At 41.8% G+C, this 18,796-nt stretch overlaps 1 protein-coding gene across 5 annotated transcripts in view; it reads right to left on the reverse strand.

The window, feature by feature from the left end:
• Positions 1-2,697: 2,697 nt before the first annotated feature.
• Positions 2,698-18,796, reverse strand: part of LOC109927921 (serine/threonine-protein phosphatase 2A 55 kDa regulatory subunit B beta isoform) — a 501,083-nt gene continuing 484,984 nt past the window's right edge. For all 5 annotated transcript variants that reach the window (XM_048603895.1, XM_048603897.1, XM_048603899.1 and 2 more), the window contains 3 exons: positions 9,047-9,216; positions 7,159-7,250; positions 2,698-4,974 (listed from right to left, as the gene is read on the reverse strand). In XM_048603895.1, the coding sequence (XP_048459852.1) occupies positions 4,695-4,974; positions 7,159-7,250; positions 9,047-9,216 (542 nt within the window). In that variant the 3' untranslated portion in view covers positions 2,698-4,694. The remainder of the gene's footprint in view (positions 4,975-7,158; positions 7,251-9,046; positions 9,217-18,796) is intronic.

Genomic DNA, 18,796 nt, shown 5'->3' on the forward strand with positions numbered 1-18,796 from the left:
TCTTTGGAGCAGAGGAGGTTGAAGGGGGATCCTGATAAAAGTGTATAAGATTATGTGGAGACTGTATAGGTTGGATAGAAAGCAATTGAATCCCTTATTTGAAGAGCCATTAACAAGAAGACACACTTTTAAAGTGAAAGGCAGGAGGTTTAAGAAAAAGGTTTTTCAACCAGAGGATGGTGGGTGTTTGGAATACACTGTCTAGGAGAGTAGTTGAGGCAGGTAACCTCACAACTTACAAAAGCATATTATATATGAACACTCGAAATGCCACAACATTCAAGGCTATGAGCCTAGAGCATGTAAGTGGGACATATGTAGGTCATAGTGTATTTTTGGTGGTACAGACTCGAATTGCCTCTTCTGTACTGAATGATTCTACAACAAGGTGCCACATGAGCAGAGCAGAGCAGACAGGAACAGAGGGGTCCCAAGCTGCCTGTTAGCTCATAACGGACTGGTGTCCTGCATCACCTGCAGCAGAAATAGTAGCATCTGGCATTGCTGAGATCATTCAGAATGACATCAGGTTCCTGTCTTTCCCCTCTCTCAGCTCCACACAAACCTTCATCCTGCTCTCTGGCACAGATAAGCAAGCAGCTGATGCTGGGGCCATCGATCTTTTTAGCCTCTTCTCCCATGCACCACCCTGCCCCAGCTCATTTTCTGCTCCCACCCAAGGAATGCCACCTGCCCAGCCAAAGATGGGAGAGACCGCAGAGGCCTAATGTAGAGATCCCATCACTTAATCTGACACTTGTAGCCACCACTGAGATTCTGGGTACATCGACTGAAGTACCAGATAGAACCTCACTGTCCCATCAAGAGGCATGAAGGAAAGTCTGACTCCAATTAGCCAGAGAGCCTCTACACTTGCTTTCCTGTCATGCTGCTGACTCAGAGGTACTGCCACTGCATCTTGTGTAGGCAGGTCACATCCTCCTCTGAGGATGCAACAACACTCTGCAGCAACTCCAGGCCTCCAAAACATAAGACCTCTGGATTCACTCCAGAATACTTCCAGGCACCCTGCAATAGAAAAGTTACCTTAGTTGCAATTGCGTTCCTGGCCCTTTGAAGAAGTTGAGTGCAGGACTGCAGCCTCAAACCTGACCTTTGTGATGAATGGATGAATGTCAGGACCTGGATGGTCCCACCTTGGAACCCTGGCATCACATCAGCTGGCTGGGCTGTTTGACTCCAGGATGGTGCTATCTCAATGCCTCTCAACGCAGGCAATGGGTGCCGCAACTTGTGTATTTCTCTTCCTGCAGCACCACTTGGGCAATGCAGGAAGTGGCATCTTCTTTATCCCTTGGGATTGAGGATGACTGCCTTCCATTCTGGGACTGTATGTTCCGAGGTGACCAAACTGTCCAGTGCTGGTTCTACACATGCTGCTGCAGCTAGGGTTAAGATGGTGTTTGCTGAAACAGGCGTTGGAACATTTGGGTTTTGTGCAGCCCCTCCACTGTTTGTTTGGGTGGTCCAGGACAAGAGATTCCCTCAAGTGGGTTGGGGATGTTACATTTTTTTCAGGGAGGTTTCGAGAATGTTCTTGCAGCATTTCCTCTCCCCTCTCGGTATCTGCTCGTTGTGATGAAGCTTGGGATAGACAGCTTGTTTTGAAGTCTTTCTCAGGCATGTGGATGACGTGGCCCCCTCAGTGCAACTGACCACTGCCTCAACAGTGCGGAGGTTTATCTGAGAAACTGTAACACTGATCCTCTCACTGGATTCGCAGAATTATGTAAAGGCATCGATGATGACATACAACAAAAGTGGGACTAGGCCACAGTGGCACCACTTAGAGTAAGTGCTCCATAAGGGAACTCCGAGCCCTCTCAGTCTTAGCACTTGATCTTTTCTACCAGCAAGTCAGGATTGGCGACACTCCTGAACCTGACAAGTACTTAGATATTGGGGTCCCTGCAGCAGCCATTCTGTCCCCACTAGGGCTAAAGGACTATGTTGCTTTTTAACAAGAAAAGCAAGAGGATTTCTAAAGCATTCTCGTGACATCAGGATGTCTCATGTTATTTTGTATCCAAAGTACCTTAGAAGTGTAGCCACAGTTGCAATGTGAATTAAATACTTCTGTTTATTAGCTGTTAATGCAATTTCGATGGAAAATAAGGTTGTTTGGCGTAATGTTAAATGTCACCAGGCAAGGTAAAGGATTGGTCAATTAATTTACCAATTGGCATAGGGAGATGGGGCATGGCCATGCGTTAGGTGGGCAACACTGGCAGTCTGGGAAATCATGACTTGAAGCCAGTCAAGTGGAATATGTTTCAGCAGAGCTGACAACCCAACTGCACGGGCATACTCACAATAGGGTGGCAGAGGATGACTGTCACTTCAATGATTCTGAAGATATGGACACATCAGCGGAACAAAACACTGCAATGCTCACATTTCATGAAGCAGACTTGGCTGCAAACAGTTTATTCTTTAAGAAAAGAAAAGCAGACAGTAACGAGGACAAAGGTACACCAGTCAAATCATTTGACCCAAACAATAAAGAGCCAGCCCCACTTGCCCTTTCCCTCCCCAATAAATAAAATACTTTTATCCAGTAGGATAAGCCCCTAACACAAAACAGCCACAGCATGTCCTAAAGCTCAGGGTGCTGAGTCATATCCAGGACCACCCTGCCCCCCCCCCCCCCCCCCCCCCCCCCAACCCATCCTATCAAAATAAGGGCCTGGCAGTTCTCATGCAGTTTTAAAAAAATTGCGGTACAGAACAGCATAATTAACTGCAAATTCACTTGTCCTTTTTTCAAAAGGATGAATAGGGCTGGTGAGCCTGTGCTTTTACACGGAATCTTAACTTAAGCCTCCCTGCACCCCCACTTTTAATTTCTTAACAAAAATGTTGAAATAGATCAAGACACTCGTTTAATTTTAAATTTACCAGTTTTGTTTTTAAATTTGATTTTCCCTTGTTGCAGTACAGAAACTTAACACTTCTTAAAAAATAAGTTTTCTTCCTCTCTTGGATACACTGGTTATTTTCACTAGTCTGGGGGCAACAGGCACCTTCTGTCTTCACTTGGGTGACAATTCTTCACATGGAGCTTAAACCCAGAGCTATTCTGTGACAGGGGCAACTCTGTCGAGCCTGGGCCTCCCCTCACCAGAGCGTGGTTGGGATGGGGGGTGGTGGTAGGTGGGGTGTGTGGGTGGGTGGAGGTGTGCTGGGGGGACAGATTTATTTCTTATCAACGGCTCTGAGATCAGCTAACCTGACACAGCCCTAAGGATTCAATGCTGCTTTTCTGGTCTACATTATTCAGTTGCCCATTATCATTACTCACTGAAGCTGAACAGTAAGAGCTGCTCAATAAGATTTATCTATTATAGGTAGATTTTTTGATCAGCAAATGAGTGAAGGGTTGTGCAGCAAGGTTTGGAGAGGAGGAGCGCAGACAGGAAAGTGGTGAGAAAGATCAGCCATGAACTTACTGAACAGTGGTGCAGGCTTGAAGGGCTGAATAGTCTAATCCAAAATCCTATGTCCCTAAATCACATTAACTGCAGCAGAAGAATATAAATTCCCTCTTGGTAAAGGCTCCAGTCAAACCTTCTGTCATGGCTGACAAGACAGTGTAGCTTTATTCTGGTATAATGTCAGTTTTAGGTATTATAAACAGAAAATGCATACTAGATTCCTAGCTCTAGAAGAATCAAACTGAAAAAACTTGTGCGCAAACCGCCAGGAAAATATTAACAGAAGACATTTCAAAGAAATTAGATACCAGAATGTAACTTTCTATTAAGGGGAAGTGGGAGTTGGGGGGGAAGAGAGAGACAATTTTGAGATCTGACATAATTAGGACATCATTTAAAAGTAAAACTTGTTCAGTCATTATATGCAATTACTCCCATTATTAGATGTAAAACTTTGAAAAAACTCTACCTACAAAAGCCCCGACAGTCTCGGGGCTTTAAAAATCTACAATTACATTTTCAAATTGGCATTAGTATAGTTAACTTAAACATCTTCTAGTTTGCTTGTTCAACAATGCAAGTAAATTCATTCTTTCATATACTGAGCTACAAAACTGCTCGGGTCATTTCACAAATAAGAGACTTCTTTTCGAGGAACTGTGTGGAAAATTCCCTGATTCGTTAAATACTGCTCATTACATTATGCTGACTAGCACTCAATCACCCTCAATCCCAATGAATATGGAAAAAGGAGGGACGCATTTTATGGGGAACAAAGAAAAATAAAAAACGTACACTCCAACATTTGTCACCTTCCAGAAGCAGCTGTCAATCGGTGCAAGTATTATTATTTTGGATAAAGAATGCCCAAGGCATTAGCAGCTGTGGAGGAACAAAACACACACAACATAAGAATTCATCCCTGTTTCCATGAGGGAAAGGGAAAAAAAAAATCAAATTTACAAGTCAGTGTTGAATATTTACACCTTTAAAAGCCAGAAGGATTAGATGGAAATTCAGTGCCTTACAAACAGAAGCCATTTTGTTCTAGAGTAGATACATCATGGGAATTACAGACCCACATACCAAAAGGCACCACAGCTTCATTAAGACAGACAACCTGACAAAAAAAAACTATTGTTAAGATTCATTCCAGAGGGCAACTTTTCCTTTTAAAAAATAATAATAATTTGATATTTAATTGTATGCAGTGCTGAGGTGACCAGTCAAACAAATTTTCTAGTTCACTTTGTCCTGGAATATATAGAGGTTGTTTGTGGCGGCTACTGCTATGATATTCTCTGATGGATGCCACGCTGTGTGCAGAATCTTCTTACTGAAGTCCAAACTGTCAACACTAATTTCATCTTTCTTCCTTTTCCCACCCATGCATACTTTGCGAGGCTTGAGTATTGCTCTGGGTTTGCTGTTTTCCCGCGATGCCTCCAGCGTGACGTCACGCTTCGTGTTACGGTCGAACATTCGGAAGAAGTTGTTGTAGGAACCAGTCATGATTACACTGTGAAATCAATGAATACAGGGGGAAAGACGAGAGGAAAGCTCGTTTAATATACAGCTTCTCACAATGTCGAAAAGCATGTCAACACTTTTCAGACGCACATGAAAGGAACTGCCTTGTAATAATGTAATTGGTCTGTCCCTTGCACCTTTTTTAAACAATAGCATGATGTTAATGGTCCTCCAGTCTTTCAGCACCATGCCTGTACCCAGCAAGAACTAGGAACATGATAGTCAGAGTCTCTGCTCTTTCTTTCTTAGTTTGTGTTTACAACTTGGGATACATTACATGCTTGTGCAGCAATTTAGCTACTTTCTAGACCACCTAATATTTGCTCTTCCATTATAACTTAACCCCACTAAACTTTCATGTTCCCTTCATTAAGTAGGATTTCATCATTCCCCTTTTCTGTTAAAACAAACACAGGGTATTCATCAAGAACCATGCACAAGCCTCTGTCTCTACGCACTCATTATTTTTCGGTCTTTAATGACAGATATGTCTAGAAACTTTAACCACAGGAAGGCCATTCAGCCTACTGAATCTGCACCATCATCCAAAGAGATCATGGTTGATCTAATAATTCTAACTCCACTTCCCTGACTTTTCCCCATAACAGTGGATTCTGTTACTGATTAAAATTTGCTGCTTTCAGATTGGAATATATTTAACACCCTAATCTCAACAGCTCCCTGTGGTAAAGAATTCCACAGCTTCACTTCTTCTCAAAGAAGATATTCTCCCCATCTGTCTTAAATAAGTAACCACTTGTTTTGAGATCATGCCCTCTGGCCCTACACTCTCCCATAAGGGAAAGCAGCCTTTCTGCACCTACCCTGTCTGTCTCTTAACAATCTTGTACTTTTCAATAAGGTTGCCTCTCATTCTTCTAAACTCCAATGAGTACATGCCCAACTTATTTACCCTCTCCTCATAAGACTCTCCACCCCATACCTGGTATCAGCCTAATGAACCTTTTCTGGCATGCCTCTGGTGCCAATGTATCTTTCCTTAGATAAAGTGACCAAAATTGTTCACAATATTCCAGCTTGTCTAACTCGTACAAAATAAAAACCGAAAGAACTGCGGATGCCGTAAATCTGTTTCGGGTCCGGTGACCCTTCCTCAGAACTGGGGAAGGGTCACTGGACCCGAAACGTTAACTCTGTTTTTTCCTTCACAGGTGCTGCCAGACCTGCTGAACTTTTCCAGCAACTTTGTTTTTGTCCATGCTTTGTACAGTTTTACTAAGATTTCCCCATTTTTATACTTCATTCTCTTTGAAATAAAAGCCAACATTCCATTTGCTTCCCCTATTACCCTCTCAAATTTATTTAAATTATAGGCTGTACCACCACTACTCTTTCCCGTACACACTTCTTCACATTTCTTAATAACGCACTGCATCAATTCCTCATCTCCAAAACGACAGCCCCGGATCTTTTACATTCAACCCCAAAGTTTGAGATCCCCCCGCCTTTTCTAATTTATATCAGGGAGCTTCAATACTGTGCCCAAGCCTCAATGATCTGAAGGAATCACAGGAATGCCCAAAGATCTTTACAGCACTCCACTACGCTTATCCTACTTACTGAGCACCAATAATCCTACTCTTTGCTTTCTGTCCCTGAACCATTTCCATGGGGCTGTACTTCCTTTCATGTCATGGAGATTTTTTGTTTGTAGTAAGTCTGTTATGTAGCGCCTTATTAAATCCCTTCTGAAAATTTTCACAGATAGGATCAGTCAATTTTCTTTTATCCATAGCCCCCCTCTGATTTCCTCAACAAATGATCTTGATCTTCTGAGGTTGGAATTTTACTTGGATGTTATGATATCAAGTAACCATTCCCTGTATATTTCAGCCTAGATAATGAATGTCATTTGGTGTTGACTGTCATAGCAGAACCCGCTCCTGTCCACAGAGCACTATACACGTTATTGCAGGAGCCCCAGTGGTTCTATTGCTGTTGCTCGATTTTAGTATTAATGCACAAATTCACAAGGTGCCAAATTTCTGGCATTGTTTACAAACTTTAGTGGCAGCTGATGTAAATGCACTTTGTCCTCTAAAGGAATCATTTAGATGACAGCTCCAGTTCAAGTAAAAGAGTAAGACATACAGGTTATTTCACTGGCCTGTAGCTGGCAGTCAGGCAAATTCAGATCATAAGCACCACTTACCTGTCAGAGCCATTCCACACACACTCAAACTTGTCAAAGATGCAGTCATTTTCATAGAGGGAACACAGTTTACTCCTCAGATATTCATGCACCTGACAAAATACCAAAAGCAAAGAAACAGGGGTTAGAATGGCCTCCACATAACCATGGGTGACAAGGATGATTTTTTTGCTCAATTATTAGGTACTAAGGGACTAGTTGTGCTTGCTCTCAGTTATGGCTTAACCAGGAGGCAGTATAGGTCAGCAAGCACAGTGATGACAGATGAACAGGGCTTGGTGTGAATTAAGATTTGGGTGCAGAGTTTTGGATGACCTCAAGTTTACAAAAGGGTAGAATATGAAAGATCAGCCAGGCTTGCACTGGAATAGTCAAGCCTAGAGGGAACAGAGGCACAGACAAGGGTTTCAGCAGCAGATGAGACAGGGGTAGAGTAAGGTAATGTTACGGAGGTAGAGACAGGTGGTTCGAGTAGTGCTGCAAATGAGAGGATGAAAGCTTATCTTGAGGTCATGTAGGACATAAGGCGCCTGGCTCAGCCTCAGTCATATGTCCATTGAGAGGCATGTAGTCAGTGACTGGGATGCAGACGTTAGTTTCGACCTTCCCTATACTAAATTGGAGCAAATATCTGTTCCAGCACGGGATGTCAGAAAAACAATCTAATCATACAACATCAACGGATGAGCCAACAGAGAGGGGTTGGGCAGACCAGGTGCTTTAACAGCGCACCTGAAATTTGACAATGTCTGTGGGTGATATCACTAAGGGACACCCAAAGTAAGAGTGAAGAAGCAGGAAACCCTTGCAGATGATTCTCTGGCTATGATTTGACAGATAAGAATGGAACCTCAGGCGTGGGCAGTCACTTATGTTACAATCCCAGCTGATGATGCTTCTGGAGAATTCAGATCCCAAACTGAAATCTTGCGGATAAGATTTTAAAAAGGTTTTAGTTTTCATGGTGGTCACTCATTGAAATATAGTCACACGAGGCTGCAAAATTTCTTTAGGATTAGAACAGATGTTTACACAAAAGATGAAAACTAAAACAAGAGAAAAACAAATGATCTAGATGCAGGACATATAAAGATCACAAAACACACAGCAAAATAAAATCTGATCCAACTTTCCAACACTATCTATTTATAATGATTCAGATCTGGGGAAATGACCTCTCCACAGCAAATATTTTAAGTTTGACTCAGCTGGCTCTCCACACTTTTTTCCTGCGAATCTTGAAGTCACAAATACTCACAAAATTCGAAGCTTAGACTTTCTCAAGTTTTAACAGCCTGCAGTCTTCTAACTAAACATTCCCAATCTGGAACTTGCACAAACTAAACCTTTCTACTGAAGTAACTGTGTTTTCCTGAACTGGCCTATATTCGTTTCCAGGAAATAAACTATATTTTGTGTCTGACACCAGTCAGGTATCCTCAAACTACCTAAGTGTTCAGTCTCTGTGTTTTCTAATTAAAATGATCCTCGATTATCCAGAGCCAGAAACATGCTAAAGGCCTTCAGGGATTACCCCACCTGTTGTAAACCACTACAGTAGAAATGGGAGAAATTTCTTCATCCAGAGAGTGGTAAGCCTGTGGAATTCTCCGCCACAGAAAGCTGTAAAGGTCAAAACATGGAATGTTTTCGAGAAGGAGTTATATATAGTTCTTATGGCTAAAGGGATCAAAGGGCATGAAGAGAAAGCAGGAACAGGGTACTGGCTTAATGATCAGCACAACAATATTAAATAGTGAAGGACATTCAAAGGGCCGAATGACCTACTCTCATTAATGTTTTCTAGGCTTCTATGAAAGAATAAAGAAAAAAGTTTCTAAGGAAAACCAGCAGCTTTTCCCTTCTTCAAACTCCATTTGACAAATACCTGATATGTTTCTATGGGTCTGTTCTCCATGTTTAAATCCCAGACTTTGACAGTGAGGTAATCCCTTGTCATCATATATCTCCCGCTGTGACTGAACTTCACATCTGATATGGAGGAAATGATCTCGGAGAAGAATGACCGGTTGCTGGGGTCCTCTGGCTCTTCGAAAACTGGAGAGTGATGCAGTTGAAAGGAGAAAATTAAATATAAAAATGAACATCTCTTCATTCACTTGACTGAACTATCGAAAAGCACAGATGATCATTTAAAATAATAAGAGCAGTAAAAACCTTAAAATTGGAAAATGTTCTCTTGCCTCTGGGGTGGCAACTCAAATCCAAGTTAACATGAAACACACTTAATTTATCTCCAACTCAAAGACAGTGTTAGTCCAGAGCACATAAATACAGAGAATTCAGTTCGAATCTGACAATCTCAGAGGAGTCAAAAGACAGCGACTGGGAAAGGGTTGGAAGGATGGGGGTGGGGGTGGGGTAGTGAGGTAGAAGTCATACTGTGTTCCATGCTGGTCTTCAGAAATTGTAATTTTCTCACATGTTCATTGAATGACCCCTTGTTCTTTTATCCTCTCTCAAAGGAAATAGCTCTTAGCCAACTTTGTAACATTTTGAAACACCTCAAGTCTATACTCAAAGGAACACAAACTGGGTTTGAGTTAACAATCCTTTAAATTTACATAGGAACGTAACAACTATGAACAGGAGCAGACCATTCAGCCCCTTGAGCTTACTCCACCCATTCAACAAAATCATGGCTGATTTTCTGCTTCCGACCCACTTACACACCTGATTTCCATGTCCCTCGATTCCTTAAGAGACCAAACATCTGTTCATTCCAGCCTTAAATCTTTTCATCAATGGAGCATTCACAAACCTCTGGGGTGGCAAATCCAAAGATTCTCCTCACCTTAAACTACATAACTGGTCCCTTATCCTGAGGCTTCCATCATGTTCTAGCTCCCCAGTCCAGGTGAAACATCTCAGCAGCCAACTTGACTGATTCCTTTTGTATGCTTCAATGAGTTTGCCTCTTATTCTTTGTGGAGGCCCAATTTATTCAGCCAATCTATTGAAATTTTGCTGTAGCGCCTCCAAAGGAAGTATATACTCACTTAAATACGAAGACTTAAAACTGCACCAAGTAACATGCATTCAAATATATGAATTAGGGGAAGGATGAAGATTGGGCCTTCAAACCTGCCCTGCCATTCAATAAAGTCATGGGTCACATGGTTGTGATCTAATTTTTGTCAATTCCTAATAACCTGTGGCTCCCTTCCAAAAGTGGTGTCACCAAAGCCCTGCACAATTGCAGCAAGACTTACTGATTGCAATTTGACTCCCCTGGTTAAACAGCAACATGCCACCTGCCTTCCTGACGACATTGCAATGATAATATGGCTTTAAGAGGTGTATTTTGTCCTTTTTTTTTATGAAGAAAGGTTGAGACAGAGGTGCCATGCGGTCTGCTCAAACCTAAGAAAGTAAATAGCTTGTGAGGCCTTGGGCTTTAAAGTTGGAACAATAGAAGCAGAGTGAATGGGGGGGGGGGGGGGGGGGGGTCAAGCTCCAACAAAACCAGGATTTTTAGTTTTAGCTTTCAGCCATTCCTGGGGTCTTGAAGCAGGATATGGAAGGTCTTATTCCTCTCTCTTTGTTACAACTGAAAGCTGAGGTTCTCTTCCTGCTGCTAGAATTTCATGTGAAACAATCTATTTTCCTGAATTTGTCTTTGCCAAGAGCATGTTTATGGGATGTTACTACATTGGAACAGTTAAGTAGCAGTAGATAATATATGTATTATTTTATTAAGCATTTTGATAGTTATAGTCAAACCAACTCTTTTCCTTTATTTTTATTTTGTCTGTATTTTAACTGCAGTGTAAGAATAAAGTGTGTTTTGCTTAAAGTCAAGTAGTCTGACCAATCAAATTGCATCTGGAAAGCAACACCTTACACTTACCTTTAGAGTAAGAAAAAGTTAGGGTCTAGGCTATCTTCTTAATTTGCTGTTTATTGCAGGGGAGTCAAAGTGCAATGAGTAAGTCTCGCAACAATTTTGAGGGGGTTTGGTCTGGTCATTAAAATATGCTACCTTTAAGAGTACACCTACGTTTCTCGGTGTCAACATTTAGATGTTTCACGCCATTCCAAATTTAACCTTTTATCATTCTGGTGAATCTGTACAGTGCCGGCTCAAGGCCGAGAATCATTCCTGATGTGTGGTGCCCAAATCTGAATTCAGTCCATGACGAAAGAGCTGAACAAATAATTCCTTATTGTCAGTCCAACTACAGCTGCCATTGACTGTACATTGTTTGGAAGCTAGTATAACCATGCTCTAGTCTTGGAGCTTCCTTGTGTCTGCCTTAGGGCCTGACTAACTTATTATATGTGATAAACAATCTATATGTAGAGCACTCCAAAAACCTGGTTAGAAATAAATCATGTGGAAAAGAAAAGATGGTTTCTCTCTCTCTCTGAAGAAAATAGCCATTGGCCTCTTCTGTTCAAATTACATATTAATGATTTGGAATGGGGAGAAAGGGTATTACTTCCAAATTTACAGTTGGTACAAAACCTAGCAGGAATGTATGTTGTGAGGAGGATGTAAAGTGGCACCTGAAGGATTTGGACAGACTTAGTGAATGGGCAAGAACATGGCAGATAGAATATTAATGTGGAAAAATGTGAGGTTCTTCTTTTTAGTCAGAGAAACATGTGTGTAGAGTATTTCTTAAATGGTAAGAAGTTGGAATTGTAGACGTACACAGGAACCTAGGTGTCCTTGTTGATAAGTCACTGAAAGCTAACATGCAGGTACGGCAAGCTATTAGAAAGGCTCATGAAATGTTAGCCTTTATTGTGAGAAGATTTGAGTGTAGGAGTAGTGGAGTCTTGCTTCAATTGTATGGGAGCTTGGTTAGATTGTACCTCGAGTACAGTGTGCAGTTTTGGTCTTCATACCTTAGGGAAGATATTATTGCCATCGGGAGTGCAATGGAAGATCACCAGACTTGTTCCTGGGATTGCAGGACTCTTGTATGAAAAAAAAATGTTGGGGCAAATTGGGCCTGTATTCTCTGGAGTTTCAAAGAATGAGAGATGACTTCATCGAAACCTAGAAAATACTTAAAGGGTTGGACAGGGTAGATGTAGGTAAAATGTTTCCCGTTATTATGGAGTCTAGAACCAGAGGGCATAATTTAAAAATAAGGGAGATGCCACTTAGGTCCAAGATCAGGAGAATTTTATTTCACTCAGAGGGTTTGGAATTCTCTACTCTGGAGGGCTGTGGAGGCTTAGTCTTTCAGTCTGTTTAAGGTAGAGAATGCTATATTTCTGATCACCAGTGGTGTACAGGTTTATGGGGATGGGATGGGTAATTAAATCAAATTTTTAATAGCTTTGTATGCACAAAAGGAAAGTAGTATTTTTCAAGTTTTAATATATTCACAATGCTAAAATTTTAAAAACCTACTTTTTAGAAATAATTGGAGGCACGCTGTTGAATCTTTTCCTCTTGCACTCATCAGGACAAAACAACAATGCCAAATTCTGAAGGAAGCAACAATTTATACTGATGAGAAGATGATGTTGAATGGTTGGTAAGTTAACTCTGATTGGTTGAGGTATTGTCATGGAGATTGTGCTAAAGTAATATTGTTTTCTCACGCTTTCGTTTAATTTTAAAAAGGTGTAATGTCTGGTCATGTTTCTTTATCCTGCATTGGACTCCTCCCTGCCGATGACTGTATGGAGCTTCTAGCAAATATATGTAAATAACATTGTAACCCTGACTGAGAATCTTAAATCGCTTATTAGCACATCAACAGGTAGTAGCAATTAGCCCATTTCACAACTGCAAAACTCAGAACATAATGTTTAACATTAAGCTGTGATTCCACACTGTCCCATTGTTAAAAACAGAGTTGGGATCGAAAGGAAATTACAGGCCAGTCAATCTAACCTCGTTGGTCAGTAAGTTATTACAAAGAATTCTGAGGGACAGAACATATCTGAACTTGGAGAGACATTGATTAACCAGGGATACATAGCATGGTTTTGTTAATGGAAAGCGAAGTTTGATGAATGTGATCAAGTTTCTTGAGAAGGTGACCAGGAGTGTTGATGAGGTTAATGCGAGTGGTCTACATGGTTTTCAGCAAGGCTTTTGACAAGGTCCTGCGTGGCAACCTGGTTAAGAAAGTAACAGTCTAAGACAAAATGGATGTTAGATGCTAAATTGAGAGGCAGGAAGCAGAGGGTGATGATAGAGGGTTATTACTGTGACTGGAAGTCTGTTTCCAGTGAGGGTCTGCATGACTAAGTGTTAGGGATTTTTGCTATTTGTGGTATACATTAAAAGTTTGGATTTAAATGTAGAGGGTATGATCAAGAGGTTCATGGATGAAAGAAAATTGGTAGGGTGGTAAATAGAACGATAGTCATAATCAGCAGGTCATCAATGGAATGGTCAGCTGGACAATGCAATGGCAAATGAATTCAATCCAGAAAATTGTGAAGTAATGCACTTGAGGGCAGCTAACAAAGCAAGAGACTACATTATGTTAGAACCCTGGAAAGTACTGAAGATCAGATGCACTTGGTGTGCATATCCATAGATCTCCAAGGATAGTAGCATAAATAGATAAGATAGTTAAGAAGGCATAAGGAGATATTTGCCTTTACTAGCTGAGGCATAAAATACAAGAGGAAGGAGGATATACTGGAACTGTATAAAACATTGGTCAGGCCACAATTGGAGTACTGAATGAAATTCTTGCCATCACATTATCGAAAGGATATAATTGCAGTAGAGAAGGTGCAGAGGAGAATTACCAGAATGCTGCCTAGGCTGGCTTATCTGAGCTGTGAGGAAAGATTGTGTAGTCTGTGACTGTTTTCCTCAGAGAAGTGGAAGTTGAGAGAGAATCTGTCAGAGATTGTGAGAAGTCAGCATGAGGTCCCAGCTTTGACCAGTGAGTCAGTTCCAGGAAGTGCAGCTGTGAATTGGATATAACATTGGCTCGACAGTCGGAGACAGAGGATGGTGGTCAAGGGTTGTTGTACAGACTGGAGGTCTGTGATAAGTCATGTGCCGTAAGGATCAGTGCTGGGTCCACCATTGTTCGTCACTTATATAAATGGTTTGGATAAGAATACAGGAGGCACGGTTTGTAAGTTTGCAGATGACACCAAAACAGATGTTATAGTGGACACTGAAGAAGGTGATCCAAGAGTGCAACAGGATCTCGATCAACTGCACCATTGGGCTGAGGAGTTTAATGTAGATAAGTGCGAGGTGTTGCATTTTGTTAAGACCACAGGGCACGACTTACACAGTAATGAGAAGGCAAGAGACCAAGGGCTACCAGTACATCCTTTCTTGAAAGTGGCATCACAGGTAGGCAGTGTGATAGTGAAACTGTTTGGCACACTTGCCTTAATCAGTCAGAGCATTGAGAACAGAGGCATTGAGACATTTTACAGCTGTACAAGACATTGATAAGGCCACATTTGGAGTCCTGTGTTCAATTCTGGTCACCCTTCTATAGAAAGGATGTTATTAAACTGGAAAGGGTGCAAAAAAGACTTACAGGGATGTTACCAAGACTGGAAAGTTTGACTTATAAGGTGAGGCTGAATAGGCTGGGATATTTTTCCTTCCAGCATAGAAGGCTGAGGGCTGACCTTATAGAAGGTTACAAAGTCATGAGGGACAGAGATAGGGTGAATAGACAAGGCCTTTTCCCCAGGGTAGGGGAGTCTAAAACTAGAGGGCATAGGTTTAAGGCGACAGGGGAAAGTTTAAAAGGGACCTGGCAGGCAACATTTTCACACAGAAGATGGTGTGTACATGGATTGAGCTGCCAGAGGAGTGGTAGAGGTGGGTACAATTACATTTATTTGACATTTGTACAGGTCCACGGATAGGAGGGATATGAGCTAAATGCAAGCAATGGGACTAGTTTAGTTTAGGAAACCTGGTCGGCATGGACAAGTTGGGCTGAAGGGCCCGTTTGCATACTGTGTGACTCTATGATGGAAGGTCGGTCAGGACAGAATTCACAGTAGTCGAAAAGTACAGAGGCATACAAAGAGTAGTAGGCTATTCAGCCCTTTGTGTGCATTCTGCTCTACCTGGATTTGCTCATGGCCAAAATGATCACAATGTAAAAGGCCACTGGGGCACAATGCCCAAGACCACCTACAGGGCCGTGTGTCTGCGCAAAATTACTTCTTCAGTCGGGGAGGTGGGAAAAACAAAGGATGAAGAGGCATAAGCTTTGAACAATGGCAGAAGTGCTGAGACAACAGTCATATTATTGCAATACCTACACACACAGATCTCTGAGTCAGCCCACATAAATAGACCTCTCTGCATGGAAAACAAAGAAACTACTTGTTACCTAACCAAATGGCACATTTTTCAATTTTGTTTGTTTGCTTCTTGTTTTGTTGTGGCTGGTTGATTTTCTTTCTATTGACACAATAACATTGTCTGAATAATGGATTCATTATTCCCACAAATGCAATAAAAGATGCATGATTTTCCCAGTTAGAAAAATCAGGTGATAATTTGAGATCTGTTCACAGGCACTTGGTAGAAATGGTATAGTTCTGTATTTTTAACCTGCAATGCACTTTTATTTTTCTGGAGTTCTTTCTTACCAATCCAGTTAAATCAATTCCATTTAAGAGGGGATCAGCAATGTGTCTCTGAATTGTATCTGCCACACAGGACCCTTGAGTGAGAGAAGGCAGTAACAGGATTATTTCTACACAATGTGCAGGATTAGGGAGCTGACATCTGCAAAAGGAACCAGTGACCAACTGGGTTAGTTCAGTGCCAAGTCTTTTCAGCACCCGCTAAATAACACCGTGATTGCGATTAATCTACAATTAGCAGAGATTAAAAGAAAACAATACTAAGAATAGGAAATCTGAAATCAAAGCAGAAAATTCTAGGGGCAGGATTCCTATCCCCTTCTCGCATCTCCAGATTTCCCACACCTCTTGCGTTGCTCCCTCTGGGCCTCTCACTCCAAATTGTTTCAGGGACTAATGCCACCAGCTTCACTTTGCGACTCCCTTTACACAATTCAATCTCTCGCCCACTGAATTTCTGGCTCTGGTTTCAACGTAACAAAGTAGCTCTGCTGAGATGTTTGTTTGCCTCAATGATGTGAGCTATCCCACCTCTTCCCTCAAAGGTTGTGGGCTCAAGCTCCACCTTGGCATGGGTACAAAATCCAAGCTGACACTTTATTGCCACACTGAAAAAGAGGGCATCTTTTGTTCAACTGGCATCAATGATGCCTTAAAAAAAACTGCCTCATGGACCATAAAAAGCTTCAGGACATCATGAAAGCCTGTACATAAATATCATTTCCCTATTTCCACCAATCTATTAAGGTCAAAGGATGCAGGCTGTGTGCATCGCATCCATGATTTCTTGATGAGTTCTCCAATATATGTGGGGCCTCACTGCTGCCACATGGCTTTAGAACTAATCTTCCCTGTGTCTTTTGAGTGGGTAGAGAAAACTCAACCGAAAATATGAAGTTTTAAGATGAAACTGAATTGTACTCCGTTATTTAGAACAACACCATAATGTACCAGCTAGCTTAAACAAAGTATTTTCCAATAAATGTACTGTGCTGCTAATGCACCAAGAAAGGCTCCAAGCAGGGCAATGGCTTTGTAAATGCTGAAGAGATCTCTTTGAATTGCCTGTGAGACTCCTGTCAAAAGCATGCCAGCCAAGCTTGATAATGGGTTGGAGTAACTGATGCCAATCAGGAGGTGGCTCCCAACTGCCCTTCTCCTCTCACTCCATAATTTTGTTTTAAAATTCATTTAAGATTTAAGATAGATTTAAGATAAATTTAAGATTCATAAAATCTTACAGAAAGAGACGGTGAACATTTGGCCCATTTCGATTCTCTGGCAAACTACCACTTCATCCCATCAGTCTATTTTATCCCAGCACCCTTTTAAAAAGCAAGTTTCTTTGTCACATATTTATTCACTTGCCTTTTAAAATCTATTCTAAATTCTGTTTCTGGATGGCATCCCAGGTTGGTAAAATATTACCCCAACTTAATGGGCTAAATGAACTCCTTCAATGCTTTACCATCCATGAATTTACATCCTAATAAATTCTCTGGGCACTGCTTTTCTGCTCCAAGCAAATTTTGATTGCTCATTGGATTTGATAATTTAGCTTTGAACTGCAGTGGAGTCATTTTTATCAATGCTTGAAACTCCAAAAGAAGGGACATTCAATGGGCATAATCTTCTGTTCTGAAGTCTAGGTTCAGTGGAGGCTGAGGAAGTGCGAGTCATTTATGCTCAGGAGTGGGTTGATTATTTTTGTACAATTATACCATTCTCAAGAGCATGCTGAATCTTGTGGCAGAGATGGTGGCACATTGACCTGCTCCAGAAGTTAACAGTTCCGGTGCTATATTTAAAGGACACCCAGATAGGCATTCATTCCCTGCAAGCAGGAGCATCACTCAGTCTCTCTAAGTAGATGCACGAAGCTAATCATTTCCCAGTCAGCCTAGCTTCCTTCCCAAGGTCAGCTTGCAATCTCCCCACACCCCCAACCTCCCCAGTCAGACCTCCACTCTTGGCCAGCCTCCTCCAGATGTTACACTCCAGCCTCCCTTCCTTGGTTATCCTTCATGGACAATCAAACTTAGACTACCGCCACCCGATCTCAATCACGGTAATGGCATAGACAAATACTCTCCAAATGAACTCCATCCCATTCTCCCAGTTTCTCTGTCTCCACTGTTATCTCCTATGACAATGCAATCTTCTTTTAGAACCACTTCTGCTAACTCTTTCTCCGTCATCAATTCAGGATTGCAACCCCCCAACACCCAACCCACCTCCACATGCCGCCACATTGCATTGTTGATAGGGCCCCTCACACTGCGTCTGTTCTATTCCATGCACAGCTGTTCTCACCCCTTCCCTCTTCTCCCAGAAATAGAATGTTGTTTCCTTTATCCTCAGCTTCCACCCCACCAGCCTGAATTCAATGGATTAGCATGCCTTTCACAAACATTCACTCCCTCCACCAATGACACTAAAAAGCAGTATTGTGTACCATCTACAAAAATGCACTGCAGAAATTCACGGAAGCTTCTTAGACAACATCCTCCAAACCCACAACCAACTTCCATCTAGAAGGAAAAAGGGCAACACATACATGGAAACACCAGCACCTGCAAGTTCTCCTCCAAGCCAAGTCCTATGAGTTAATTAAAAAAGGCAACCATTACATATAGTCATCAATCTGAAATGTTAACTCCACCAATGCTACTTGATCTGCTGCTTATTTTCTTTGTTTTAAATCAAGCAAACCTTGTTAGGTTCTCAGCTTATGGTGAGTTAGTTTAATTCCAACTTAAGTAGTACAGTGATAGTAGGAACTGCGGATGCTGGAGAATCTGAGATAACAAGGTGTAGAGCTGGATGAACACAGCAGACCAAGCAGCATTAGAGGAGCAGGAAAGCTGACGTTTCCGGTCTGGACCCTTCTTCAGAAATGGGGGAGGGGAAGGGGATTCTGAAATAAATAAAGAGAGAGGGGGAGGCGGATGGAAGATGGATAAAGGAGATAGGTGGAGAGAAGACGGACAGGTCAAGGAGGCGGGGATGGAGCCAGTAAAGGTGAGTGTAGGTGGGGAGTTAGGGTGGGGGTTGGTCA

The sequence above is a fragment of the Rhincodon typus genome, chromosome 12, assembly GCF_021869965.1.
Source record: "Rhincodon typus isolate 14 chromosome 12, sRhiTyp1.1, whole genome shotgun sequence".
In the NCBI taxonomy this organism is placed as follows: domain Eukaryota; kingdom Metazoa; phylum Chordata; class Chondrichthyes; order Orectolobiformes; family Rhincodontidae; genus Rhincodon; species Rhincodon typus.